General features: G+C 52.8%; 8 protein-coding genes across 8 annotated transcripts; 5 read left to right on the forward strand and 3 right to left on the reverse strand.

Annotated features, from left to right (window-relative positions):
* Window positions 1–1121: 1121 nt before the first annotated feature.
* On the forward strand, window positions 1122–1970 carry MYCGRDRAFT_102775 (uncharacterized protein; the record flags this gene model as incomplete). Its single annotated transcript, XM_003856532.1, has 3 exons — window positions 1122–1422; window positions 1487–1665; window positions 1730–1970. Coding segments are annotated over 3 exons (561 nt in total), but the record flags the coding sequence as incomplete, so codon positions are not given.
* An 819-nt stretch (window positions 1971–2789) lies between these two features.
* MYCGRDRAFT_53885 (uncharacterized protein) lies at window positions 2790–3435 on the forward strand (the record flags this gene model as incomplete). Its single annotated transcript, XM_003856533.1, has 2 exons — window positions 2790–2891; window positions 2943–3435. Coding segments are annotated over 2 exons (495 nt in total), but the record flags the coding sequence as incomplete, so codon positions are not given.
* A 4640-nt stretch (window positions 3436–8075) lies between these two features.
* On the reverse strand, window positions 8076–9516 carry MYCGRDRAFT_66947 (uncharacterized protein; the record flags this gene model as incomplete). The annotated part of the gene is made up of 2 exons (XM_003857058.1): window positions 8076–9167; window positions 9219–9516. The coding sequence occupies 2 exons, from the start codon at window positions 9467–9469 to the stop codon at window positions 8675–8677; spliced, it is 744 nt and encodes a 247-aa protein (XP_003857106.1).
* Window positions 9517–14289: 4773 nt separating this feature from the next.
* MYCGRDRAFT_53893 (uncharacterized protein) lies at window positions 14290–15478 on the forward strand (the record flags this gene model as incomplete). Its single annotated transcript, XM_003856534.1, has 1 exon — window positions 14290–15478. One exon carries the CDS (start codon window positions 14396–14398, stop codon window positions 15398–15400), a length of 1005 nt encoding a protein of 334 aa, XP_003856582.1.
* A 223-nt stretch (window positions 15479–15701) lies between these two features.
* MYCGRDRAFT_31712 (uncharacterized protein) lies at window positions 15702–16529 on the reverse strand (the record flags this gene model as incomplete). The annotated part of the gene is made up of 2 exons (XM_003857057.1): window positions 15702–16415; window positions 16467–16529. 2 exons carry the CDS (start codon window positions 16527–16529, stop codon window positions 15702–15704), a joined length of 777 nt encoding a protein of 258 aa, XP_003857105.1.
* Window positions 16530–18110: 1581 nt separating this feature from the next.
* MYCGRDRAFT_89870 (ferric reductase-like transmembrane component) lies at window positions 18111–21809 on the forward strand (the record flags this gene model as incomplete). Its single annotated transcript, XM_003856535.1, has 6 exons — window positions 18111–18261; window positions 18321–19005; window positions 19059–19187; window positions 19241–20465; window positions 21020–21097; window positions 21780–21809. The coding sequence occupies 6 exons, from the start codon at window positions 18111–18113 to the stop codon at window positions 21807–21809; spliced, it is 2298 nt and encodes a 765-aa protein (XP_003856583.1).
* An 801-nt stretch (window positions 21810–22610) lies between these two features.
* Window positions 22611–24146, forward strand: MYCGRDRAFT_107535 (uncharacterized protein; the record flags this gene model as incomplete). Its single annotated transcript, XM_003856536.1, has 2 exons — window positions 22611–23337; window positions 23395–24146. 2 exons carry the CDS (start codon window positions 22681–22683, stop codon window positions 24091–24093), a joined length of 1356 nt encoding a protein of 451 aa, XP_003856584.1.
* A 554-nt stretch (window positions 24147–24700) lies between these two features.
* On the reverse strand, window positions 24701–25483 carry MYCGRDRAFT_107536 (uncharacterized protein; the record flags this gene model as incomplete). The annotated part of the gene is made up of 2 exons (XM_003857056.1): window positions 24701–25366; window positions 25424–25483. 2 exons carry the CDS (start codon window positions 25481–25483, stop codon window positions 24701–24703), a joined length of 726 nt encoding a protein of 241 aa, XP_003857104.1.
* Window positions 25484–26666: the final 1183 nt, after the last annotated feature.

Genomic DNA, 26666 nt, shown 5'->3' on the forward strand with positions numbered 1-26666 from the left:
GTCGCCTTCTTCGTCGCTGTCTTCGATTCGACGAGTAGGTAGAGCATCGTCACTCGGAGGATCGTCCATGGCAGGTTTTGCTGGAGGTTGTTCTGTGGCTGTGGTGGGAAGTAGGTCTTCTTGAAGGAGATGGTCGATTTCATCGTGTTTGCGTTTCTTGGAGACATCCAGAGGCGTGGCCTCGGTTTGCAAGGATAGGGGCATAGCCATGTTTGCTGACTGAGATGCGATTGCTGGGATGTCTTGTCTTGGTTTCAATGGAAGGGTGCATGTGTGGTTGGACGTTGGGGGCGCAGGTCTGAGACGTCCGAGAAGGGCAAGTTTGTGGAACGGAACCCTTGGCGGATGAATTGTTGCCGGTGAGAAGAAGACGTTCCCTTCGAGTTCACTTCATCTCAAACATGCCTACCTACCTACGATACGACAAGACTGAATCAAACGGTCCCGCTGCCCTCCCCCTGCTCTGTCAAAGAAGAAAGCAATCTTGACGGATGCGCTGAACGAGATGGACGAAGCGAAGACTTGCAAGTGCTGACTGTCCGCGTGCTTCCCATGATGATGATACTGGCCAGTACGGCGACATGCTGCTTGATAGTCTCTTCTATACGAGGCGAGTACGAGAGAAGGACGACATCGGATGCCCAGCGGACCAGCCCAGCCCTGGAGGTCAGGTCAGGTCTTGGGCGACATCATCACTCTCAACGCTGAAGCGCCGCCGACGAACTTCGGACGCAATCTCATCCCATCCCACGACTCTTGCCGCTCTTCTTCTTGCGACTCGGCGGCTGCTTGGAAGTTGGTACAGACACACAAGGATTCTTCATCATCGTCGAGTGCTAATCTGGTACCTTAAATTATCCAACACGCTGACGACAGGCTGATTCTCGCGTGTCCTCTCGGGGCTGAATATGCACAACCAAAAGTCCCGTCGTACCTCTGGTGTCGTGTGATTTGAGAACATGGAACCTAAGACCAGTCGGAATCTCCATTCGCCGTCCAGCCGTGGTTTCATGCAGTCACCTGTAGTACATACATCCCATTGCGCCTTCATACCTTGTATTCCTACTTGCGCTCTCTCTCTCTCTCTCTCTCTCCTTCCATTCCCACGCGCCTACTCTGACTTTGTCTCCAACGACCTCCCGTCTATACTCCACATCACCTCCAATCTCTAAATTGAGACTCCACCCGTGATCGTCAATCGGTACCCCGCATATACACCAACGCGAGCAGCGCATACTCAAAAACAGTCTACCGTCGCATCTCATACTCCCATCTTCACCATGCCGATTATTCGCAATCCTTTCCGAAAGCAAGACGAGAATGCGCGACCCGTGTCGCGGAACACCACCGAGTCTGCCGTTACGAATGCTAGCAGCGGCGATGTCAGCAGCAAGGAACAGCCGGCCGAGTACAAGTTGAGTGGTGAGTGAGGAATCCAATGCGCGTGGTTGGATTTGAGCAGCGCACTGATCGCGCAATGGCGTAGAAATCAACGACTCCGGCGTCTATCTCCCTCCCTCGCCCTCGACCGAGAAGAAGAGCTTCTGGGGAACCACATCTTCGCGCTCGACGACATCCTCCTCGATCCCGCGCCGCTCGGCCTTCAATGAGAATGATCAATTCAGCATCTCAAGAGAATCGTTCGACTCGTATCGCAGATCCTTCGTGAGTACCCTTGTCCCTGCAAATGCAACGGCAACATGGATCAGCTCTGACGCACAGCGTCCAGGATATCTCTGCGCGATCGCCCGTCATCCCACCTTCAGAGGGCCGACCACGCGCATCACTAGACAGTCGCACATTTACCGCCCCACCACGCGCCTCGAACTCCTTCCACCGACCGCTTCAAGTCCCACAAACGCAAGAGGAGGACAAATTCGAGGATGTCAACATTGATGATCCGAAACCCGCGCCTCCTCCGGCGAAGAAGCGAGGTCTTTTCGCGCGCATGGTCGATAGCGTTGATCACTCCGCCGACAATGCGAACAATGCGAAACCGACGACCGCCAATGACAAGCCTGCGCCGTGGCACTCGCATTTGACGAGTCGCAAGAGAGGTCAGAGTGGACAGGGAGCAGAGTTGGGCAGTATTCCAAAGAGGGAGAGCACATCCAAGCCCGAGAGCAATCTGAAGGCGGAGAACACAGCGAAGCCGGACAGCAGTGTCAAGTCGGAGTCGAGTACGAAGCCAGTGACAAGCGCCACTGCGGAGACGAGTACCGAACGAAAGAAAGAGACCGAGCAACCGCAGCAGCAATCAGTACCGACCATCGTACTACCAGCTCCAGCACAAGTATCGAAATCGGAGAACTCTCAAGCACCAGAGATTAAGGTGGATTCTTGAGCAAGTTTTCGGAGGATGCGAATGCTTTGTAAATGGAATGTACAGACGGGTGTTGATTGGCAACTTGTGTTCCGGCGTACACATGGGAAACAGACAAGGACAGCCGGGCATGTCCGAGGGAAGAAACAGAATGACAGAAGTTCCTTGCAGGACGACGAACAGCTTCTTCGTGATTAAACAGTACGTAAATAGTTAATATGTGTATGAATCCATGATTCTGCAACACTTTGAATGTCCAGTGCAACGTTTGAGTGTCCATGGGCATAGTTGGGCCTCGATTTCACGAGAGTGACGCCACGCACGCCACGCGTAGACACGCGAGCTTCGCAACCGGAGCTTCTTCGTTGGAAAGCTGCCGAGCGTTGACAAACAAAGACGGGAAGCAGTGCACTTCACTCCACACCACCACCTACGCACCTATACCACCGACAACCTTACCGACGGCATACTTCCTACTTGGATCATACAGAGCATACTTTCGCATAGCTTTGCATACGAGTAGAGATACGGAAAACATCTTACGCTGCATGCATCAACAATCAACATGGTAAACACTCCCAGATCCAGCATGCAGCACACTCATACTCACCCAGTACAGAACTCGCGTTCCCTCCGGCGCCTCGCCGCGGACCACAGCACACTTCACAATGAAGGTCTCCCACCAAACTACTTCTTTTCACCCTACACCTCCTCCAACGACGACCTCACTCAATTCGATGTTCTCCTCGCCGGTCCCATGCACACTCCCTTCTCCGCAGGAGTGTTCAAACTTCACCTCGATATCCCTCCCACGTACCCACAACAACCACCGACCGCATTCTTCCGCACACCTCTCTTCCACCCGAACGTCGAACCTCGAACAGGCGGAGTCTGCGTGGAGACCTTGAAGCGAGATTGGGACAGCAAGCTCACATTGAAGGACGTGCTGGTCACGATATCATGTCTGCTGATCCAGCCGAATCCGGACTCGGCGTTGAATGCGGATGCAGGACACTTGATCCAGCAGAACTATGAGAGTTTTGCGAATATGGCGAAGATGATGACGGGGATCCATGCGGTGGTGCCGAAGGATTTGGTGGAGCATGTGAAAGAGGCGCAGATGAGAGGGCAGGAGGAGAATGTGCAAGTGGAGGAGGAGAGTAGACCGAGGCAGCAATCGAGGATGGAGTCTTCACAGCAGGTGCCTGCGCGGAGAAGACGGACGATTGCGCGGGTCAGGAGTACAATGGCCGCTACGAAGAGGTCGGACGGATCGCCTACTGGACCGCCTGCGAGAAGAACACAGCCTCGACCGCAGTCTGTGTCTGAGGAACAGGACCGGCCCTTTGTCTTTCAGTCCGGAAGAGACGATGTGTTCGGCGGAATCACGACTCCTCCGCCTCGACCGACAGAAACACTCGGCCCAGTGTCCGGAGACGACTCGAACATTGACGATCCGGAACAAGAGAACGACGCGACTCGTTCTCCGGCCAAGCCACCGACATCTCCTGTTCCACACGCGCGAACGCCTCGCAGACCTCAAGGCGCAGCTGTGCCTCTAGGAGAGCTGTCCCTAGACACAGAACCAGAAGAGGAAGGGGACACTTCCGAGGATGTCGATATGGAGCCAGAGTACCCGCCCAGTCCTCGCAAGTCGTCACCTCGCAAGAATGGAGCTGCGGCGAGGAGACAACAAATGGGTCGGACGAATGGTAGCCCTGGAGCAAGTGATGGAGGACAGGAGAGCAGCAATCAGCATGCTTTATTCCGCGCACCCCCACCTCGCATGAATCCCCCAGGTCGACCAGCAAGTGGATGGCAGAGTGAGGGTGATACCGAAATAGACGAGGACGACTCAGCCATGATGGACGTCACGTTTGAAGAGCCAAACTCGGCATCCCGCGTACTTAGGCGCGGGGGTGGTGGAAGTGGAGAAGGAGGTGTTGGACTAGGACTCTTCAACACGCCTCCCAAACGCCGCGCGGGCAAAGCAGCTCTCAATTTGGAAGTTGGACCACCTCCCTCCCTCCAACGCCGACCTAGCACGCCTTCCCCGCCCACCACTCCGACCGCGGAAACGCCGTTCGCCTTTGCAACCGCTGGCACTGGCAACCGAAAGGCAAAGCTGAAAGCCAACGCACCAGTGAGCGCCAAGGCTCTTGCGAAAGTCGTCAAGTTGATGAATTCAGCGGAGAAGAAGGCGGTGGAATTGCAGAGGAGGAAGGAGTTGGACGAGAGATTATGGATTGCTTGTGGAAGGGATGTGGGAAGGTGGAATCGGGGAGATTTTGATGGGGATTTGACAGTTGTGAGGAGAGGGGCGAGGTGGTAGAGGACGTGCGCTTGGAGATGGGCAATGTTGGACACGAGTGGTGGATAAGGGATGTTGGATCGAGGCGAAATGGCGGCGATTGGAGAGATGAGCGATCATTACCTTGGGAGTCAACATGCGCTTGAAGCAGGTTTTACACCGAGACACGGAGTCGTGGTGCTGTGATGGCTAAGGTCACAGTCGAGCAGTTGGGTAGTAGAGGAACACCACGAGCTCGTAGAGGAAGTCGTCCCCGGATCTCCAACTCCAGCCCTTGCTCATCTCTCTGTGCCATCCCAGCTGCCAGCATCACCCCGTCGTTCTGCGCCAGTCCTCTCTTTCTTCATACACTTCCCACATCTGCGTCCAAAGTCTTCATCAGGGTCAGTCATTTGATCGTGCATCATGCCCTCTCTCTCCATCGCCCCATCTTGACTCTCGTGGGGTCCGAATTGAAGGCCATGGCTATCACGCCATACGGGCCTGGCGGGCCCTGCCTGGCTCGATCGATGGGGGTTTGCACCTCACTCATACCGTCGCACGGGCTCTCCGCCACCACGGAGATAGGTACCCGAATTGCTCCCGTTCTGTCCCACTCGTCGTGTATCTTGGGCCTTTGTGAATGTCCTTTTGCCGCGGGATCATCATGAACACCCATTGTTTTTGATGGACAGCTGCGGCCTTGAACTCTCATGACCATGGCGGTATTGCTTTGCACGATACGATAAGACGGCAGGGCTACTTTCGCGTCGTGTCGTACGCGTAATGTCAACCGTGCTCACCGTTCGGTTTTCTCGTCGGATGCTCGGACGACTCCGTCTCCATATATTCGAGACGATCCCACGGGTGTCATCGCTGCGTCGACCGTGGGCCAACGACTCGTTACCTACCGAGAGGAGGAGACGTGCAAAGCCCGCTCAAAGTCATGACCAGGCCGTGAACAGTCGGGAAAAATATCGTTCGCTGGATCGCTAGGCATGGACATGCCGTGACTGACCCGTCACGTTCGTCGTCTCTGCCTTCCTTCCCTGCCATCATGCCCCCTTGTCGCCATCTCCTTTCATTGATGATTTCGTCTTGGCCGTAGCTCGTGTCTCGTCACACTTCCTATTTGTCTCAATAGCTTCATCCAGCTCTCGATCTCTCAATGTCACACGTGCCGCGAATCGCCTGGCGAGATTTTCCGGCCTGCTCCATGAAGGACCTGCTCATCCTCTTCTCTTGATCCTCTGCTTTGCTCACATAGTCGGTTCCGGGTTTGCACCTCTGTGCTGAGAACGCGACAATGGTCTCGATGTGCTCCGGCTCACAGATACCGACCCTGTTCGGGGTGCTCCTGCTTTCAATCGCATTGGGGACCTCAGTGTATCGTCATGCCTCCAATATATGCCGTGATATTCGTTGCGGCCCGACATCCTTGATGTCTCAGACTGGGTTACGTTGTTGATGATCCAGAGTAGCCACCACTCTCATCCGAGCTCGTGAGAGATCCTTTCAGTAGCGAGAGAGTCTTGGAATCTCGATCTACCACGCGACCTTGTTTCATTGACGAAGTCACCTCCATGGGCGTGGCGCTCACTGACACCGTTGACTGGTCCAGATCATGCGTTGGCCCTCGCGTTCCATTGGAGTAGTAAAGCCGTTGCACCTGATTCGAAAAATCGGGTCCCCATGATCAAGCGGTAGACGACTCGCAGTGATGGCAGACAAGCGCAAATGATGGCCAGCTGAATCTCTACAGTCGCCCAGATTATGGTTCGCATCAGGTTCGGGGAAAGTCTGCCCACGTAGACCACTGTGATGGGTTCCTGTCAGTCGAAGCCGTCTAAAGCATTGTCGATGAAAGCCTTACAGTATAGATAGTACTAGAACGGGGTGGAAGGGTCAGCAATGGCTCGGACGCAAAAGGAATCTTGACCGGACTGAGACCTGCTGGCATAGCTCGAGAGACGGTCTCAGACCGCTGCAGGCCTTCTGCCCTTCGACTGTCTTACCGTCCGTAGACAACTGGCGACTGTGACAATCAATCCAAGCATGAACACGAAGTTCAGCGCGAATGTCTGCCTTTTGTTCAGTCCAAAAGACCGACTGATTGCCCACGGGATTGCAATAGTATAAAGATCGCTAATAACGGCGATAACGCCAGCTAGGAGCCCAGTCGCGGCCTTGTCGATGCAGTAGTACTCGTGGTCGGCGGCATAGGCCAGGTTGAAGAATCTCCAGAAACCTTGCAAAGGGTGGCAGGCTGCGCACGCAATAACGAGCATTACTAGCGAGTGTCAAGCGGTGAGAATGGCCGCACCATATATGGCGTATCGGATCCGAGTATAGGTTGTGTCTTTTACGAAGCGGTTCACGATCGCTAGAATCGCCAATTTGATACAGCCCTGGCTGATGACGAAGGTGAATTCGATGAACCACATCATTAGGGCGATAAATTCGAATTTGCTAGGCTGGACAGGAACTCGATAGTCTATATCAAGCCGTACATTGTTGGTCAATATCGTTGGAAAGGAAGACTGTCGATGCAGCGACGATGCTAGACTCACCAAGCGAGTCGACCGCCAAGGTGCACTCCACGAAAAAGCCCGTGGCAGCGATCCATGCGCAGAGAATGAGTGCCTATTGTGTGTCAGTTGCGATGAGCTCAGGGTGTTGTCAGCCAGAAGGCGGCATGATGGACCGTGTTTGTCGGACTCTCTCCATAACGGGGCTAACTCAAACAGCCATTCTGCAGCAGAGCGTATAGACGCACCATGGTTTGGTAGTGTGGAGGTCGACGTTCCATACGTTTGGATACCTCATCTTCGACCAGATGATTGCATGTCGATGGCGATGTTCGGCTCAAATTCAATGTAGAGCTGCGTGGCTGATGTCGTGTTGTACGTATTGCCCGAGCGGCATATAATGATTCACCCGCCCCGCGTCTTTACCCTCATCCGTCATCTCATCCCTTCTAGCCACGCGCTCTCCACGATGAAAAGAATGGCGCGCAGGTGCACTACAGAGCGCCTCCGCTACTTGTAGCAGAGAATGCCACGTGCCGGTGCGTCGACAGTGTCTTCGATTCGCACCATCCAGCAGATCATAAGACTAGCCAACGTAATCGAGCTTACGCTCGTAACCTGCCTTCGATGACTACAAGTGCGGTAGGGGATGGATCATGGCTGTAATGCTGAAGCGTAGTCGTAGCTCTGGCGCTCAACTACGCATATCTGTCTTGCTCTTATCGAGCGCAATCGTCTGCACGGCGAGGGTAGACGCCAGGACCTCTCGGATGAGTCGCAATCAACGCCCCCATTGACGATATCCGGAGAACGCATCCCTCCGACTCGGCGGGAGAGCTAACCGCTACATCTCCCCGATCCGTGTCCCGTACCATAGCGGAGACGTGCGATGGAGTTGCACTTTGCGGGGCAGTTTCGAGCGAGCTTCGGTACTCTGCTAGTGTCAAAAACAACCAGACTTGTATAGCTCCGGTACTGCACACTTTCAAAGCGAGCCGGGGGCCGCGGATTGAGCAGTCCTGCCGGTCACTCTGGCTGTGCAAGACGCAAGACTCGATGCTTTTCCTTGCGCCTACTTGTGAGGATCGGGAACGTCATTCGCAGCTGGACATTTTCTTGTTTGCAGCTCTTCCCATACTCTTCTTGGCCGCTCTACCGATCCTCGGGCCCCCTCTCGCGGCCTGGAGTGGGAGCCCGCTTGCCTACACTCCCCATCTCAACACTGGAGGATTTCCGTGGCGGCCCCCACCGTCGTTTGGACAGTATTGGGATGACTATGGTGTCATTGTGACGCAAAGCCGCGACCGCGGAGAGAATGGGGGAGCAAGGCTGCGCAACTTCCCGAAAGGCTTCAAATCCGGAAAAGTCGAGCTCGAAAAGACACCCGGGCTTGGGAGGTTGAACCTCATGGAGCGCCGGCGTAGAGAATGTCCAGTCAGACTCAGCGTGCGACGAGGTTCCAGCACGAGCACGAGCACTGCCCTGAAGCCTTGTCATGTTCCAATATTTCCCACATTCTGCTCCAGTCACTGCTCATCTCCATCCGCCAACCCTGCCCTCGTCCCAGCGACCCTTTCTCTCCCTCCTCAAGAAAGCCACTTTCCTACCTTCCTTGACCCGTCTCACAAATTCTCCCACCTCCCGTTCGCTCGCCAAACCCTCTTCTTCCAGCCAACTCTCCTCCAGCCCTCTATTGAGTGCCTCTTGCTCTTGCCCACTCGCCGAGAGTCTCTGGTACAATGCCATTGGACTGAACTCTTGTAATGCGGTTTCGGTTTCTGAAATCTTTGTGCGGTGGTTCTGTTCGAGAGCTCGTAGGGAGAGCAGGCGGGTTTGAGTATGCTGACGGAGGTGAGAGAGCTGACGTTCAAGGTCGAGGAGCGTGGAGGTCAAGTGAAGGTTGGTATTTATGAGTGGTTGGAGCGGAGCGACGGATTGTTGTATGGACGGGTGAGCTGTTGAGGGATTCGTGAGGAGGGCGGACTGCAAGGAGGGTGTAGAGAGAATGCGATGGAGGTCGGACGTGCTGGGCGATATGTTAGTTGCATCTACAGGTAGTTGAGACTGAGGGCTGTACGATTTATCTCTGAGTGTTTCTGGCAGCCATCCTGGTTCAATTGGTGAGATCCGAGGTTGCTGAGTATGGTAATTCTGTCCGCCGTCTAGTTCGGAGGATTGATGCTGTTGTCCTGGGGTTGGTGGGAGTGGTGGTCCACGGGACGAGGGCGTCGAGGTCTTCGGTGGGGGTGGAGGCGGCGTGGAGTGATAGCTGGGAAGTGGAGGTGCTGGACTCGCCGACGAGTAGGCGTTGCTGGGATTGTACGACATGTTGTTGCAGATCTGCCTCTACATGATCACATGTGAAGGTCAATGTTGTTGTCGCGAAAGTGAAGTGGTTTCCGATTCGTGAAAGTTGAAGCTCGACCCCCGCTGACGACGAACGTTCTCGATAGACGTGCATCAATGCCAGCTTGCGCGACCTACACAATCTTCTACAGAAGAACTGTACGACATGAATGCACCACTACTGCGGTGACCAGGACTTGAAATGTCGCGACGCAAAGAAGTCCAACCCGACGATCCTTGAAGAACACGAGATCGAACACAGCCCTCCACATCCATCGTTCCAACGATGAGCAGCCCGGCGAAGAAGACTGGCGGAGGCGGAGGAGGATGGGGCTCTCTGTTTACCGGCGCCATCACCAACCTCGAATCACGCCTGGACACTATCCTCGCCGACGACCCAAATGCATCAGCAGCCGATAAGACGAAGACCAATCTGACGCGTGCCAACTCCGGCCGACTCGCAGCTCCGAAAGCTGCGTCCTCCACGCAGGGCTCTAGAGATGCCTCAAGGTCGAGAGTAAATGACCGACTGGCGGAACGACTGGCTAAAGCGACGCAGAAGCCGCCGTCCAGGGTCTCGACTCCAACGAACGATGGTGGCAGTGGGAGGACGAGCGCGGACACCAGGCGGTCCGTGGAAATTCCTAAGTCAGCGCCGGATCTTGAGGCGGATCAGCTACCGAAGCAAGAGAAGGCTGCTGGCGAGAAGGATGCAGCTGTAGAAGGCAAGCAGCCTGCACAGGAGGAGCGTGGCTCATTGGCAACATCAACATTACCTATAAATCCGGCGCGAGTGTCACTAGACAGCGCAGTACCTTCAGCGGGCGTGGTATCTGGCGAGACCTCTGCGCGACCATCGATCGATGTGCCCAATGGTCTTGAGACACCTCCGAAGAGCGCTGCGGAGCTCCAAGCAGCCATGAATCAGATGCAAGCGGACTACACCCAAGCTGAAGCTCAACGACAAGAAGAGATGCACGCATATCTCGAACGAATTGATGCTCTTCAGGCCAAGCTCACATACCTCGCGAACGAGACCGTGGCCGCAGCTAAAGAAGCCAATGCTGCTACAGGAGTAAACACTCTAGAAAGGCAGCTCGCGGAGAAGGATCAGCAGATCGCACTACTCATGCAAGAGGGAGAGAAGCTCAGCAAGACGGAGATGAAGCACTTGCAGACTATCAAGAAGCTGCGGACAAAAGGAGTCGAGGACGACAAAGTTACGGCAGAGCTAAAGAAGAGACTAGAACGGGCGGAGCGAAGCGAGGCAGATCTCAAAGCAAAGATTCGGAAGACAGACGTCACGGAACGACAAGCGAATGAGAAGACGAAGCAGATTGCGGCGATTGAGAAGCAGGTGGAGGAATTGAAGGTGGATCGTGAGAATGCTTCGGAGTTGGTGAGGAGTTTGACAACACAATTGAAGGAGGCCAAGGAAAAGGCGGCGAAGGCGGAGAATCGTAGCAAGTCTTTGGAGGTTGACAAGAATAGAATTGCAGATTTGGAGAATGAGTTGGAAGATGCGCAGATTGAGAAGAAGCTTGCCGAGGATAGGGCGGATACCGAGATCAAGAAGGCCAAGGAGGAAGTCGAACGGCAGAGAGAGGGCTTCAGTGTCAAGGAGTTGGAGTGGAAGAATGAGATCTCAGGACTGGAGTCGAGGCTCGAAGCGATGAGAGCCCGAGCGGAGGAAGCGAGCGCGACGGATGGCGGGAGTGCGGAGGGCGAGAGCAGTGTCAAATTGATGCGGCAGGTTGAGACTCTACAACAGCAGTACGCGCTTGCGAAGGGCAACTGGGAGACGATCGAAGGGTCGTTGAATGCGAGGGTCGCGGCGTTGGAAAACGAGAGGGACGAGATGAGTAAGAGGGAGAGTGAGATTAGGAAGAAGGCGAGAGAGGTGGGTGTCAAGGCGAGGAAGGTCGAAGATGAGAAGGAGAGTGCATTGGATAGAGTGAAGAGCTTGGAGGAGGACCTGTCCGCTTGCAAGGCTCAGTTGGCGGCATTGCAGTCTCGTCTGCAACAAGCGGAGGCCTCTCATGCTGAGACCAAAGCCGATGTTGACCGCCAGCGCAAGCAATGGGAGGCTGAGATGTCCCAACGTCTTGAGGAAGAGAGATCCAAGTCTCGCCGCGAAATCCTCAGTCCTGCCTCTCGAACAGAATCACCCAATTACTTCAGCCGGAAAGGCTCCTCCGTCGATGTCCGGCAACCCAAATCCCGCCTGACCTCCCACGACCTCGCGGCTCTGCACACCGAACAGCGATCGACCAGTCGGCGCAGTTCGAACATTGCCTCAGCCTCCGCAAGCCGGCAAGAGTCATTCAGTCCATCGCTTAGTCGGCAGGATTCATATGATGCTTCGAGTCCTCAAGCCGTACACCCTACACCGTCGATTGAGATTGGCATCAGTGAAGCTGGTGATTTTGAAGAAAGCTCACCGCAGCGCACAATCGCCGATCTGATGAGTACATCCACGGCGGGACCGGGAGTAGGACCGAGTGTCCAACTCGTCGAGCGAATGAGTGCGCTGGTCCGCAAGCTGGAGAGCGAAAAGGCAAGTTTCCGAGACGAGCTGGCTCGATTGGGTGCGCAAAGAGATGCGGCGAGGGCGGAGGTGGTGGATCTCATGAGGGAGATGGAGGGGAAGAAGAAAGTGGAGGAGGCGGAAAAGGCCATGGAGGGACTGCAGGGACGGTATGAGGCGAGCTTGGAAATGTTGGGCGAGAAGGAAGAAGAGGTCGCTGAGTTGAGGGCGGATGTCGTGGAGTTGAAGAGAATATATAGGGAGCTGGTCGAGGTGAAGGTTGGAGGTGGGAATGCAAGTCTGTAGCATGGCGGCTTGATCGAGGGTGATCTGTATAGCTATATTGGTATGAGATCGAAGCTATTGCCATCATTGACGACTTCGAATGTCAAAGCAGTCTGCCATTGTAGCTGGAAGTTGTTTTTGCTATTGCCCATACCCGCTATCTTCTTAGCGTGAAATGAGGGAATCGACGCATACGGCCAACACAAGCGTCAAGCACTTCTGTTGTCAGCACCGCTGCAAGAGCTATGATTCTTCACGTTTTCTGCGATTGTCGTGACCGTGTCGTTGGCGTGGTAACATTTGGTCAGTTCAAGACCAAACTCGACCCAAGAATGCCAACCCCGTGCCAACAACATGCAGAGAAGGCCATTGCCCGATCTTGTGCTCGTGCGGATATGGTGAATAAGGTGCGATCAATCTCATCGTCATACAATGTAGGATTTGCAGTGTCGGAAGACGCGCAGTTGCTTGGTAATGCTCGACACAGCGGGAAAAAAGCCCGGGCCCCTTGATTGTGCACAGCTTTTCCAATTCTTGACTGATTTGGACGATTGATAGCTCAGGAGAGGCGCAAAAAGAGCATGACGTCGAGCCTTGCCCAGGTTAGTGTGAGTAGCGCGTGGCTATCCAACCAAAAAGCGATCATGTGCCAACACGCCATATGACCAAAAAATCGCGAAAAATAAAGGCTGTCGGAGTAGACGACTGAGGAGATGTTAGGTCAAGCTCGTATATAGCCAGATGTGAAGCGGACTAACCGTTGGCAGGACTCGAACCTACGCTTTGAGGTTGTTAGCGATGCATTGAAACAAGGCTTTGTGGATCAGACTCACCCCCCGAAGGGAATTGATAGCAATTAATCAATGAATTGATTGGTTCTAGTCAATCGCAGTAACCACTTTGCTACAACGCCTGTTGTATTGATGAAGGGGACGACGGTGGTAACGTATAAGACGACTAAACACGAGGAATGATGAGTTTTGACCAATAGGGGCTGATTTTGGGTGTTCTAGCGGGACTTAGGACGCCAAGGGTGGAGTCGGCACGCCAGCAGCGAGCGGCAGATGCGGGGCAACATCATGGTAGGGCGCTCGGGACTGTACACAACGTTGTTCGGTCGACAGAACGGATTCTTTCGCTATAGGGGCTAGAACTGGGGAGACCGCTACGAAGGACGTTGTCATGCCTCTGGCATACTGTTTACGCTTCGTACACATGCACTGCGAGGCTTGAAAGCCATAGGGTTCGCCCAGTGCGAATTTCAAGAAGCAAGGTTCAGATTTTCGCTTCCCCGCTGGCTGCGTGCCCGACCCAGCTTTCGGCGGTATCGGTACCAAATATCGTTCCAACAACGCTACAGACGCTGTCTATAACACATATGTAAGACGATAGAGTCACTGTGCTAAGTGCATGTTGTGTTCTCGTTTTGTTGCGTTGGTTCGTCGTCGGAAGTGGTCGGAAATGGCAAGCTGAGGTCGGCGCCAAGCCTTGCTAAAATTAGAGTTACTTCCACGTGAATGCAATGGGCCTGCGAGAGCTCCAGACTTCTTCAACTTCATCAATGTCGCCCATGGCTCCATCAAGGAGGCCTCTCTCTTTCACAATTCGGCGTCATCTGCGCGGCACCTCATCATCAGTTTCCTTCTCCGACCTGAATACGGAATGTTTCACGGCCCAGAAATGACACAGTCATGACTCTGATCGATCAAAAGGTCGGAAGATTGCAGCAATTGGGACCACTTCACCGACCTTAGATATGTCAGAACTCTCAAGGTAGGGCTTATTGGTGATCTACACAAGCTGTGTTGATGGCACGACCGCCTTTGTGTCGCTTCATTTGATGATTGAAGGTGAAGTACTTGAATGCCGATTCCCCGCGGCACGTCTGCATCGGCAATGATCGGACCTCGAGCTTGTCCGATAAGCCAAGTCACTTGTTCTTCCTCACACATGGTGTCCATTGACAACCGCAGCCATCCTCGCCGCACTCTCCAACCAGCAAATCGGAGTGCGGCCACTTGCCTGATAGAGATTCTCCAGTGCTTTCGACCCGGCGACACTTCTTCGAGCTTGGTTGCTCTGTGATCAGGCCTAACATGCCACTTCCTCGGATAAGTCCACCACTCGTCAATTCAGCGAACCCATGGTGCACGACACGAGAACATCTCCAAAATCTATTCGACTCGACGAACACGGGAGCAATCACAACCCGCACAAGTCTACTCAATGCCTTCAAGCATGATCCGCGCATCCATCAATTCGCCTTCTTCGATGGCGGCGACCACACATCAATGCTTGATGATTATGAAGAAGCTGAAATTCCGGCCTCCCACGGCGGCAGCTTGAACACTCTTGGCTATAGTCCAATTTCGCTCACAGCATACCTTGACATGATTGAGATTGTCATCGCGGACTCTAAACTGCCCGACCACATTCGCAAAAATAAACCAGTCATCATATCGGTGACCGGTAGCTCGGATGCTGTGGTGAAGTGCTACCGCATGATTCAGGACGCTCAGCAGAAGTTATCGAACCCGCTCTGCATGGAGATCAACCTGTCTTGCCCAAACATACCGGACAAGCCGCCTCCAGCATATTCCAAGCTGGCCCTGATTGAATATTTGCAAGCCGTTGCAAATGTCCCAAATCCAACAAGCTCCATGAGGGTGGCAATCGGCATCAAGACTCCGCCCTACACCTATCATGACCAATTCCAGATCTTGATCGACGCCTTGAAGGAGTCAAGCAGCCCAACATGTCCCATCGACTTCATCACGGCAACCAACACTCTGGGCTCGAGTCTACTACTGGGAGACATCGACGGCACTCCAGTATTGAGTTCTGCGTCTGGTGCAGGAATTGGAGGCATGGCAGGAACACCTCTTCATCCTCTGGCTTTGGGCAACGTCAGAACAATTCGCACAATGCTTGATCAACACGAGGAGCTGAGGACGATAGATGTTATTGGTGTCGGCGGTGTTGGGGACCTAGCTGGGTACATGAGAATGCGCTCAGTCGGCGCAGCCGTTGTCGCGGTCGGAACTGCTCTTGGGCGAGAAGGTGTGGCAGTGTTTGGGAAAATATTGCAGGCTTCGACATAAGACGACCATCAACTGATGTACGATTTTGGGGATGGTCACCAGGGCAATATTCTCTGTTGGCTTTCGTCAATGCTGAATACCCGACAATGCCAGACGAGATTGACATTTCTTTCATCATTCGCAATCACCCAACCCTAACCCTAACCATGGTCTAGGGAGGTGTACGCCTACACCACGACGTTCGAGCGGGAAGCAACGAATAGAACAACCCAGAGAGCCTCTTCAGGACTCAGACCTCAGGGTAAACATCACTACTCTGTGTCAGCTCAAGCCTCAAGGATCACCATCTCTTGCTGATGACTTACGTTCGCCTCAACAGAGGCATCTGAGTCCTGACTCGCTTCAATAGCTCAAGGTCGATTTCTGCGAATATGACCTCCGGCTCTTCCTTCTTTTCACCACCGAGCTCAGCAACAACCTCTCCCCAAGGATCAATGACGATGCTATGCCCATAGCTTGTTCGCTTCTCGGTGTGCGCACCGACCTGAGCAGCAGCAATAACGTACGACTCGCACTCGATTGCTCGTGCTCGGAGGAGTGGAAGCCAGTGAGCTTTGCCCGTTGGTACGGTGAATGCCGAAGGATAGAGAAGAACGTCGGCCTTCTGCCTTTTGAGAGCAAGCGCTATCTCTGGGAAGCGCAGATCAAAGCAGATCATAGAGCCGATCTTCCCCACGGCCGAGTTGAAAGGCGGTAAGATCTTATTGCCCGGCTCGGTCACGTTGCTCTCCTTCATGATCGGACCTCCCTCGATTTCCAAGTCAAAGAGGTGCACTTTCTGGTATCGGTGGGCGATTTGACCCTTCTCATCGATCCACAGAAGGGTGTTCTTGATTCGCTTGCTGTTTGGGTCCTCACTCGGCTCATGAACTCCGACAGATATTGGCAACGAGTGCTTCTTTGCCTCTTCTTGCAAGCCGAGAAGGAAAGGCGAAGAGCTCGCAGGTTTACACAATGACAATGTCTCGTCTGGTGAGCCACCGATGTAGTCACTTGCTTCGGGGAGGAAGAGTGCCTACATGAGGTAGATCAGCAATGGAATTTGCACTCGACGGCGTGCGCTTACCTTTGCCCCACCGGCGATTGCCCTTTTTATCACCACGCGGCACTGGGCAAGATTGTGGACCATAGACGGAGTGGAACTGTCGGACATCAGTGTGAAAACCTACGAGTGAACACGGACTTGAGCGGCACCATATTTGACCGACAGCCTACAAGAGTCAGGTCTGAATACATGATGCTTCATGGGACACTTATTACCGCAACGGCCATCTTATCTCGCTGCGGAAGAAAGACGCAATTACGCTGCTAAATATCCACCACGATCAAGCTTGTGATCTCACCGCAAATCGCAAGGTGCCTCCCACAAGTGCAAGCTACCTGGGATTGGATGTTCTTGTCGGTCAATGCAAGCTAATCTTGGAAAATCGAAGCTGAAACGACTCGCTGACATGAAGCCTATTTTGCCGAGCGGTGCTTAAAGAGTTAGCCCGAAGGGCTAAGTCGCATTCGGCATAGCACCGGCTCCGGCCGAAAGTTTAGGGTCGATGTAACGATGCTTAGCGTTTGACTTTATTTACTTTACTATTGTTCTTATTATAGTAGCCTTTCTTTTCTATAGTAAGCGTACTAGTTAGTAACGGAAGTCGTAGCCCTACTATTGTAGAAGAATACCTAGAGGTACATAGCTTAAGCTGCGTCGATATAAGAAGGGTCTATAGCCCGCCCGGCCTCTTTTGTTCGATTCTTTTTCTAAAGTAGCGCGCCCGGTGCAATTGTTTTGTAAGGTAGTAGTAGCCCTTTAGATAACAATTCGACTAGGCAGAATAAGGTAGAGCAGATTTCAGATAGAGGTAGAGCGAAATTTAGATAGAGGAGCAAATTTCAGATAGAGGTAGAGCGAAATTTAGATAGAGGATCACGTAGGGTGCGGCACGTAACGGACCTTTTCAACTTTGGCTGTGAGCTAATTAAACCTTATTCGTTTTTTCAAAAGCAGTCGACTATTATAGGCCCTTCGGGCTAATAAGCACAACTCAGTCTGATCTCGAGACGGGAAGGTCGCTCTCTACGACACAACTCACATCATCTCACCACCAAATCGCGGTGGAAGAGATCGCAAGTCATCAGCTTTTATCCTCCTCCCGCCACAATCGCGAATGGTCAGCATGTCTTGGGCCTTGACCAGCGATCTCGACACCGATATGCCGGAACGGATCTCTTTCAAGGATCACCATGCATCATTAAGCTCCGATCTACCATGTTCGTTGCGAGCGGTGCCCATGCTCATTCGGTCTGATGATCATCCTTGTGGCGTTCCCGATTGGCATCGTGTGCTGTTCTGCGGGATCACTGAGCTGGTACCTTATTATTCACTCTTCTATTCGCCGATCTGATGGCAGACGACCTCACCGCCTTCTCTCGCTCGCTCACGAGCAACTCTGACCGGATGCGAACACTCCAATATCATCGCAAATGCTTCCGAAGCTCAAGTCTCTTCGATCCCGGTCCTTGTCAAGTCTTGCCAATCACGTTACTTGCCGAAAGCGAGCCTCACTTTTCCTAGGATGGTCGCACCATCTGATCGAAGCTCACTGTTCGTCACCCGCGCACGAGGATGCCGGAAGGCTCATACGTCCGAGTACATAGTTAACATCGCAGACGCTGCTGATCGGCCGACTTTCGTGACACTCTCGTCAATCCGCTCAAGATGGCACGCTGGACAGTCTCATCCTTAGCATTGGGTCTTAACATTCTGTTGGTGTTCTTCACATCAAATGTCACCGCCGCAAGCTACCCTGTGCAGCAATACAAATGGTACAGAAACTACTATCCGCTACCGGAACAATACTGCATCTACGGTACACTACGCCCCAGCTGCCTGATTGTCACTGACACCGAGCTAATCGTTTCACGGCAGGCTGTCAAGGCACACTCAACTACGTCAAGTTCAACTTCACGCCCATCAGCACCGACATCAACGGCTACCTGCTGAACAGGTGCTCCAACAAACTCCTGCTCAACTCAATATTGTACTGCGGCCAGAAGTACTGCACTCCTCGGGAAGTTCGCGAGGGGCGCAAGGCCCTCGCACGAGATTGTGATCAGATCGGACTGCCATACCCTACTATCGAGGACGCCCGACTGTCGGACGAAGCACTGAACAACATCCTCGTATTGAACTATACTGCCGGACTGGCCACTGCGAACGCTCCGCTCGGTCCAGGAGTTGCGGCAATCCCAGACTTAGACTGGCACACACGATCGGAAAGGACCGTGGACGCGCAGTACTTCAACTATGACCTCAGCTTCGACTTCAGTTTTGCCTTGATCGGTTTCTGGGGCCTCGTGATTGTCGTTGGCATGGTCTATCGCATTCTGGTGTACATGGGCAAACCGGTCGACGGGTGTTCATCGTCGAGCTGGTGGCTGTGGGTTCGCAGGACGCTCATATTACCGGCAACTTTCGGTCAGAAGCAAGCAGAAGCGGTCGCTCATGCTTTTACCATTCCACCGAGACTCGAAACTCTCCTGCTGACCCTCTACCTTGTCATAAATATCGTCATGTGCTTTCCTAGCTATGACATCTTCACTGGTAACTTATAGTGAGTCCTTGCAGCCGGTGGTTGACAGCGTCTATGTACTGACCTATTCGCAGCTATCCAGAAAAGCGAGTTCAGCTCGCTCGCTACATTGGTGACCGCACAGGCTTTTTGTCATTTGCTCAGCTACCCATGGTCTGGGTCTTTTCGGCGCGCAATGAGCCTTTCATGTGGCTGACAGGCTGGTCAGTGCGACCATATCGCTACATCTTAACACGGTACACTGACAAATCTCCAGGTCGTATGCGACATTCAACCGTTTCCACCGATGGATCGCCCGCATATCGGTACTGCACGCCGTCGTCCATTCGATTGCTTACTCCTTCTATGCGGCCTGGACGAGCACTTATGTATCCTCGTGGAAGGAAGTGTACTGGTGGGCCGGCGGCATTGCCACGATCGTCATGTGTCTGATGCTCCCGGCTTCCTCCTATGTTTTCCGGCAACGCTGCTACGAACTCTTTCTCGCTGTTCACATCTTGGCGGCGTTGTTGTCTCTCATCACGCTCTGGTACCACGTGCGCATCTTCAATGGCCAGTTCAATTACTTCCTGTACCCATGCATCGGCATCTGGGCGCTGGATCGCTTACTGCGAATCGTTCGAACGACAGCCCTCTCGGTCATGCCACGCTTCGCGAAGGGAGCCAAGGCCACGGTTACATACAACCACAGCACCGATCTGATTCGAATGGACATCAGCGAATTTCTCCCAAAGACAGACATTGTCCCTGGACGCTACTACTACTTGTATATCCCGGGAAACATTCGCGGGTGGGAGAGCCATCCCTTCACATTGTGTTCCTGGCGACGGCCGGCCTCTTCACCATCGGCATCACCGCGCACATCGGCCGCTGACAAGCAAATACACGCTTCAGTGCGAAAGTCTCCCGACGACTACCACTATTGTAGCACGGCTCATACTCTCCTCATTCGCCCTCACCAAGGCATGACCCGCCGACTTGAACGGAAGCTTTCTCTTGCACCTGAGAACATCGTCTCAAGCCGCGAGACAGTCTTCCTCGAAGGCCCGTATGGCGTACCTGTCGACCTCTCGACCTACTCCGACATACTCATCCTGTGCGGAGGCTCTGGCATTGCTGCCGCAATCTCTCACACCCACCACATCATCACTGCGAATTCCACCTCCCGCATCCACATCGCTTGGGCTAGTCCTCGGCGTGATCTGCCCGATGACGTGTGCGCCAACGAGCTGGCGGAGGTCATACACACTGATCGAGTGCACATGACAGTCTATCTGACTGCTTCCGCGGTAGCAGACAAGGACGAGGATCAGCAACTTCCATACGAGACTCTCCATGGACGACCGAACTTCGAAGCGATCATTAGGCACAGAAGGAGCCTCGCGACGAGTAGTTTGGCCGTGGTCAGCTGTGGCAAGGCACAAATGAGTGATGATTGTCGGGCGGCAGTCGCCAAGGTGCTGGGCAGTAAAGGGAGCCCGGTTGGGTACTACAACGCGACGATGATATGGTGAGCTCCTAGATATCTCAATGCGAGTCGCGACTCACTCCAAGCTCGAAGTCGGGATGTGTTCAGTGATTCAATCTCTCATAAACCCCTGTAACAAAGCCGCCAAGATGTCCAGCTTACATAACCCGCGCTAAGCAATTCGGATCTCTCGCAGAAATCTTCAACCTTCGTCTTTCGCGATATCACAACTCTATCACCACACCCACCCACTCACTCGAATATGATCTTTCGCCATCGCCATACGGAGTGCAGACCGTAACAATAATGGTCACTGTCTTCAGGACTCTGGAACACGTCAACGGTTGATCTCGCGTCCGGGACGCCCATTGAGCTTCATTCGCAGCCAGGTAGGCTTCCACCAGTTCCTCCTCTTCATCCACCAATGATGTTACAACACGAACAATCCAAAGCCTATAACGTCATGAAGGATTCAAATAACTCTAGAATTACACTGAGACTCGACCGCCCAATGCCTACATTGAAAGGAACTCCAACATCTGGTCAAGCGCTGACTTTCGATCACAGACCAAGCATGTAGTCCATCGCTGCTGGCTGCTCGCATGGCCGACGTTCTTCAATGGACGGTCGGCACACATCGAAAAGGTATGCTATTTACATTCCACTTCACCAACCTCACTCCCCGCGTTGATGATTATACACCATGATCAAAGGATGGCATTCCTCGATCGGAAGATACAAATGTCGACAACCACATATTCAAGTTTCAGCCTTATATGAAACGCACTGCTCTCATCAATCCGTCATCCACGAACAAGATGAAGCGCGAACTTTGCTGACAGTTCCAAATCAGGTACATCACACGTCCACCCTACCTCCATTCGTCCAAAGATGAGACCTACAACGCAACGGGCGGACAGACTCTCCAAGCTTGGTTTCCACCAAAATCAGGGCGTACAAACCCTGCGGATTCTTTGGCGAGGAGATGAATGTTGAGAAAGCGTCAACTGATTCCAACAATCGCATTCTACCTTGAAGCCAAACCACATTTGCAATCTGGCGTTAAACTGACTGATTGTCTCTCCAGGTACACATCTCTCAATCCACTTCACTTCCACAATGATGATCAATATTCACACTGTTTGAGCGGTCCATTGCCTAATGTGCATGTGTCCGCATTGAAACACAAAACACTGAAAATGTGAGCATGTGTCGTATACTCCATTATGCTTGCTCATGCTAATTGATCAACAGTCTGAGATCCGAAACAACAGACACACGCCACTACACATAAATCCATGCGAATCCGCAGCTGACTTGTTCACAGGTAAGCATCATCGCACCATCACGCCTCTGAATGATGATCACCTTTGCCTTGAATGGTCCATGTGTAACGAACATGACACCTCGATGATGGCTTAAAATGATTTAATGAGCCTGACTTGCACTCTCGACAACCCGATACCACCTCTTGCATACCAGCGGAATGTTCACTGACCAGCTCTGTTGGTTCAGGTAATTCTCTGTTATCCAAAGCAGCAATGCTACGCGCTCTTGTATGTTGTCTTCCTTCTTTGAGGTGCGCGATGCCGAATGAGCAAAATTTCACTGGCAGATTTCTATGAGCCTTTATTAAATCAAAATCTTTGACGGAAACCAAAACACCTTCCTCTTTTCAATCCTGAGCACTTTTGGCATGTACTGATTCGCGGCTCAGTACACAAGAAGAAAAGTCCGGTATTGGCACCAATTTGCGGCATTACAATCACATCGCTCGCATCACGCCAGCGTCTGCAACGCGCAATGCGTTGTACCGGAGTCCACAATATATAGCAAACGCAATAGTCAAGTCTGCCACCATTTTTCGTCTACACAATCAGTCGCTCTAGCTGCAACCAACGCTCACGGATGTTGGTGAAACTGCCTCAACGCTGATCTTAGATTAGCACGAGCTACACCACTACAACATCACTCGATAAGATAGCAGCAGGCAAGAGGCAAGACGACGATAAAAAGACGGCTGGAGAGCCAGGAGGCCTGGAAAGTCCCTCAGACGACCCCACGTGCTCCCAGTCGCATGTCCCCATTCACGTCCATGATTGGCCAGAACCTTGAACATCCCCAAGTCGCTCGTGCCTTTGCGGCGAATGGAGCACGCGACCATGGAAACGTGCGTACTTCTGCCACCGCAAAGGTAGTTGTGCTCTTCAAGATGCTGCTGTTATCAAATGTCGTCGATACCACGTCGTGGGGAATCTCCCCTCGCTCCCTACGCCGAGCAGCTCTTCTACGCCCGTCGCCCATTACCTGATATCAGCGGAAGAGCAGTCATGCCTCGTCCCAATCCTCCACCCACTCCGGGCTCTTCTAGCGATATTCGCGGCAAAGAGGGCGCTCACACAGCACCTGTCTTCACCCTTCCGCCTACGGCCTTTCAAGAGCCTGACCGTGCGAGCACCAGCTCCGCAGCATCTTCAAACAATGGTTCGGATTCGTCGTATCGCCCAGTCTCTCCAACCTCGACCGAACTACAACGCAAGAGGCCGTCAACTTCGGTGATCACCAAAGATGACTTTGCATTACCTCCTCCGCCGACGAGGTCTCGAAAGATCATTCAGATGAAGCCGAAAGAGAGTGAGCCAACCAACAGCTCGTCAAATCAATCCGCCGCGGGCAAGAGTCAGACTACAACAAGTCAAGCTGCCGGGAAGAAGAAGCAGAACAATGCCGGGTCTACGGCTGCAGGAAGGAAAATTGCACGGAAGACGGCACACAGCTTGATCGAACGGAGGAGAAGGTCGAAGATGAACGAGGAGTTTGGTGTGCTGAAAGATATGATTCCAGCTTGCAAGGGCCAGGAAATGCACAAGCTGGCGATATTGCAGGTAAGGAAGACATACATCAAACTTGTGACAAAGTGTGGGATACTGACGACAACACAGGCAAGTATCGAATACCTTCGATACCTAGAACAATGCGTAGCCGACCTCCAAGCACAAACCTCTCCTCGCATGCAACCTCAACGCTCGGAGTTCCGCCGAACAGAACGCCAGGAAGAGGAAGACAATGACGAAGAAATGGAAGACGACAACCAAGACGCTGCCACACCTGGAAGCTCCACTCCTGTCACCGCCACCCTCGGCGGCAACCACTCTCATTCCAACTCCATCATCTCCCTACCTTCCCTCTCGCAAATCACCACCGCCTCCACCAGCTCTCCTTCCATCTTCTCTGCCGGAGCAGGAGGCCGTCACTACTCCGTCTCGTCCGCCGCCAGTCAAGCCAGCTACTCGCCTTTCTTCCACTCCAACCAAGCATCGCCCGCCTTTGGTCCGCAACTGCATCACGTCTCGACTGCCCCACCCTTCGGCAGCGCCGCTGCGTTCGGATTAGGAAGTCCGGCATTAAAACCGTTGGATTCATCAATACAGTCGCATCAGCTGCGAAACATTGCGGAGAACGCTACGGAGCTGACGCAAAGTTTGCCGCAGACGAAGGTTGCTAGGACGGAGCGGGAGTTGGATCATGAGGCCACTGCGGCGTTGTTGATGTTGAACCACGATCGGAGAAGTTGGCGGGATGGAGAGACTGGACGGAGTGCAAGCACGGGAATGAGCGTGAAGGATCTATTGAGTGGTTGATGGGCTCGAAGTACGCGGAAGAGAATTGGTAGTACGTGGGCTGGACCGATGCCCGGTCATGAAGGATTATAATGCGTTATGCTTGACTTGCCGACTAGAGACTGCAGTGGATATAGAACGGCACAAAAGTGACCCCTCGCCAGTTGCCCTCTGTTGTTCCTTCAATCTTAGTTGTCACTTCAAAGTGGACGATTTTGTTCTTGCATTACCGCAAGCCGATCCGTGGCTGGCAGACACGAACGAATGGCGCAACGAATGCGAGCACCGCATCAAGACCCGGTGACGTCCTCAAACACGGTTCGTGTTTCGGCTCGATTCGCACAGTGGTTTCTCGAAGCTCATGGCCGCTTGCCTGCATTTTCCCGACTGAATCTGTCAACGCAGAATGGCTTCAGCGGAGCTTCAACGTCAGACCGCGAAGTGCGATCAGGGGCGAATAGTTGGAGAGATCATTGGCAGCAGTGATGATTCCCGTCACACGACCGCCAAACGTTCACCTCATTCAAGATTTTGAGCGGCTTGACGGCGGGGCCTTCATGCTAGGCATTCGCGGTCGGGTATTCCACAGTGACCTTGAGTTGGTATTCGGAACAGTGGTCCCTTACCCTCAAGATGCAGTCGAACCACCACGACCAGCAAACCCGAATCCACCTCGGCCACTTTCAGGGCCTCGAGGTTGTCGCACTGGCATGTCTTCTCTCGGCGTTGAGCTTGCTTCGCGCTTCGTCATCAATCTCCTGCCCATATCGTCCGGATCAAACAGCTGCTGAGAGCTGGAAGTGGCTGAGGACGAAGGCTCAGCAGGAGAATCCGGCTGACTGCGCCTAGCTCCAGCTTTGTTTCCTCCTCGCTGTCGTTGGTTGTTGCGACCTTGAGAGCTGTCCCTCGAATTTGAAGCCTGTGCAGGACTCGAAGTTCCCATTATTCGCTCCCGTGCTTCAGCATAACGCTTTTGCTTCTCCTTGCGCTCCAACTCTGCTTTCCTCTGGCGTTCCTCCATGGATGCCTCCCGCTTCTTACGCGCCTCTTCCTCGCTGTCCTCGTCGTCTTCCCTCTTCGCGATAGTTGGCGGCTTGCGACTCAGTAAAGTGACAGGAGCTGCGAACTCCTGTTTCAGAGGCACAACACCTTGTGTCTCTAGCCAGTGGAATCGGCCTGGATTCTCGGCAGTGTCCCATAACTGCTTCTGTTGCTCCGCATGCTGTGCTCTGCGCTCGGCTTTGCTCAGCTTCGCAGCTATACTATCTTGAGAAGATTGCTGGGTATCAGGCTTCTGTTGCACGAATCAGCATCACATACAGGGAGCTGGGGACTGCAGAGAAGTGCGCACATCTGCAGCCTTCACCCAATCGTCGTCCCAGGCATCGGGAATGGCTGCTTTTTTGCTCATGCTCGAGAGAAGGCAATTTCGAGACTCAGCTCACACGGACCAGTACGCTGGCATGTACCGGGCAAGCACATCTGTAGAATGACTCGTGGTATGGACCTTGATGTCCGCTCTTGAAATGTCCGGTCACCGACTTCGAAGCAGTTCCGCATCGGCTCGGCTGGTGCCGTCATAGAATACAGGCCCAAGCTGTGCACGGTCCACGCTGTGCACGCTCTACCGAGAGTTTAGCTTTATTTCTTACACTACTTCTATAGCTAATAACCTTATAACTAGTAGTTACAATAAGGTGTTTAATAGCTTAAATTTATCGCATTAATTATATCTATTAGCTCTAAGCAGCTTGTAACTTCTGTCTTAATATTATGCGTGTTAGTAGCTAAGAGGATTTAGCTACTTATACACCCCTCCTCTATAGTAAGGGCACCTTTAATACTACAATTAATACCGGTTTATCTACTACTACCTTCCTTCTATAGCGCTTAGCTAGCGAGGCTGTACAAGTAGAGGCTCTAAGGTCGGTATTTAGCTATAAATTAGCCTTCTTCGTCTTTAGTAATAAAGCCTTCTTAGCCTTCTTCTGCGCCCTGTCGGCTATAGCTTGTATCTTCTGTTTAGCTCTAAGTTATTTATCTACCTTCCTTACTATAGCGTCTTCTTCCTTCTTCTTCTTATTAGCTACCTTCTTAGCCTCCTTAGTAGCTATTAGCTCCTTGCTAGCTTGTAGTTTAGCCGGTAAATAGAACTGTGCAGCTTAATCCTAAGGGATTAAGAGCAATAGCTTGCTACGTTGTCGTTTCTTCTACTTATTCTTAAAGGAGTCTCGTAGACCGGTGCACTCGCTCTTAAGCAGCTAATTCTACGTCTGCGTATGTATAAAGGTGTTAGTAAGCTTCTAAATCGCCTTACGTTCCTTCTTATTCTCGGGCTTCTTTAACACGCTCTTTATAAGGGCACGAGTCTTACGCTAGTTGTTAGAGATAATAGAGGTGTCTATGCCGGCTATAGTTAGTCTGCCGGTGCTTAGTCGTAAGTCGTTTGCGGTGCCTAGCTAAGAGCTATCGCTAAAGTGTACGTGTTTAGTCTTCTTAATTGCCGGCTCCTTAACCTTCTTTAGAACGACCGCTAGATCGAGTAGATATAAGCTAGTCTTACGGAAGCTAGAAGCGATATTAGCTAGTATAAA

Source organism: Zymoseptoria tritici, chromosome 1 (assembly GCF_000219625.1).
Source record: "Zymoseptoria tritici IPO323 chromosome 1, whole genome shotgun sequence".
Lineage (NCBI taxonomy): Eukaryota > Fungi > Ascomycota > Dothideomycetes > Mycosphaerellales > Mycosphaerellaceae > Zymoseptoria > Zymoseptoria tritici.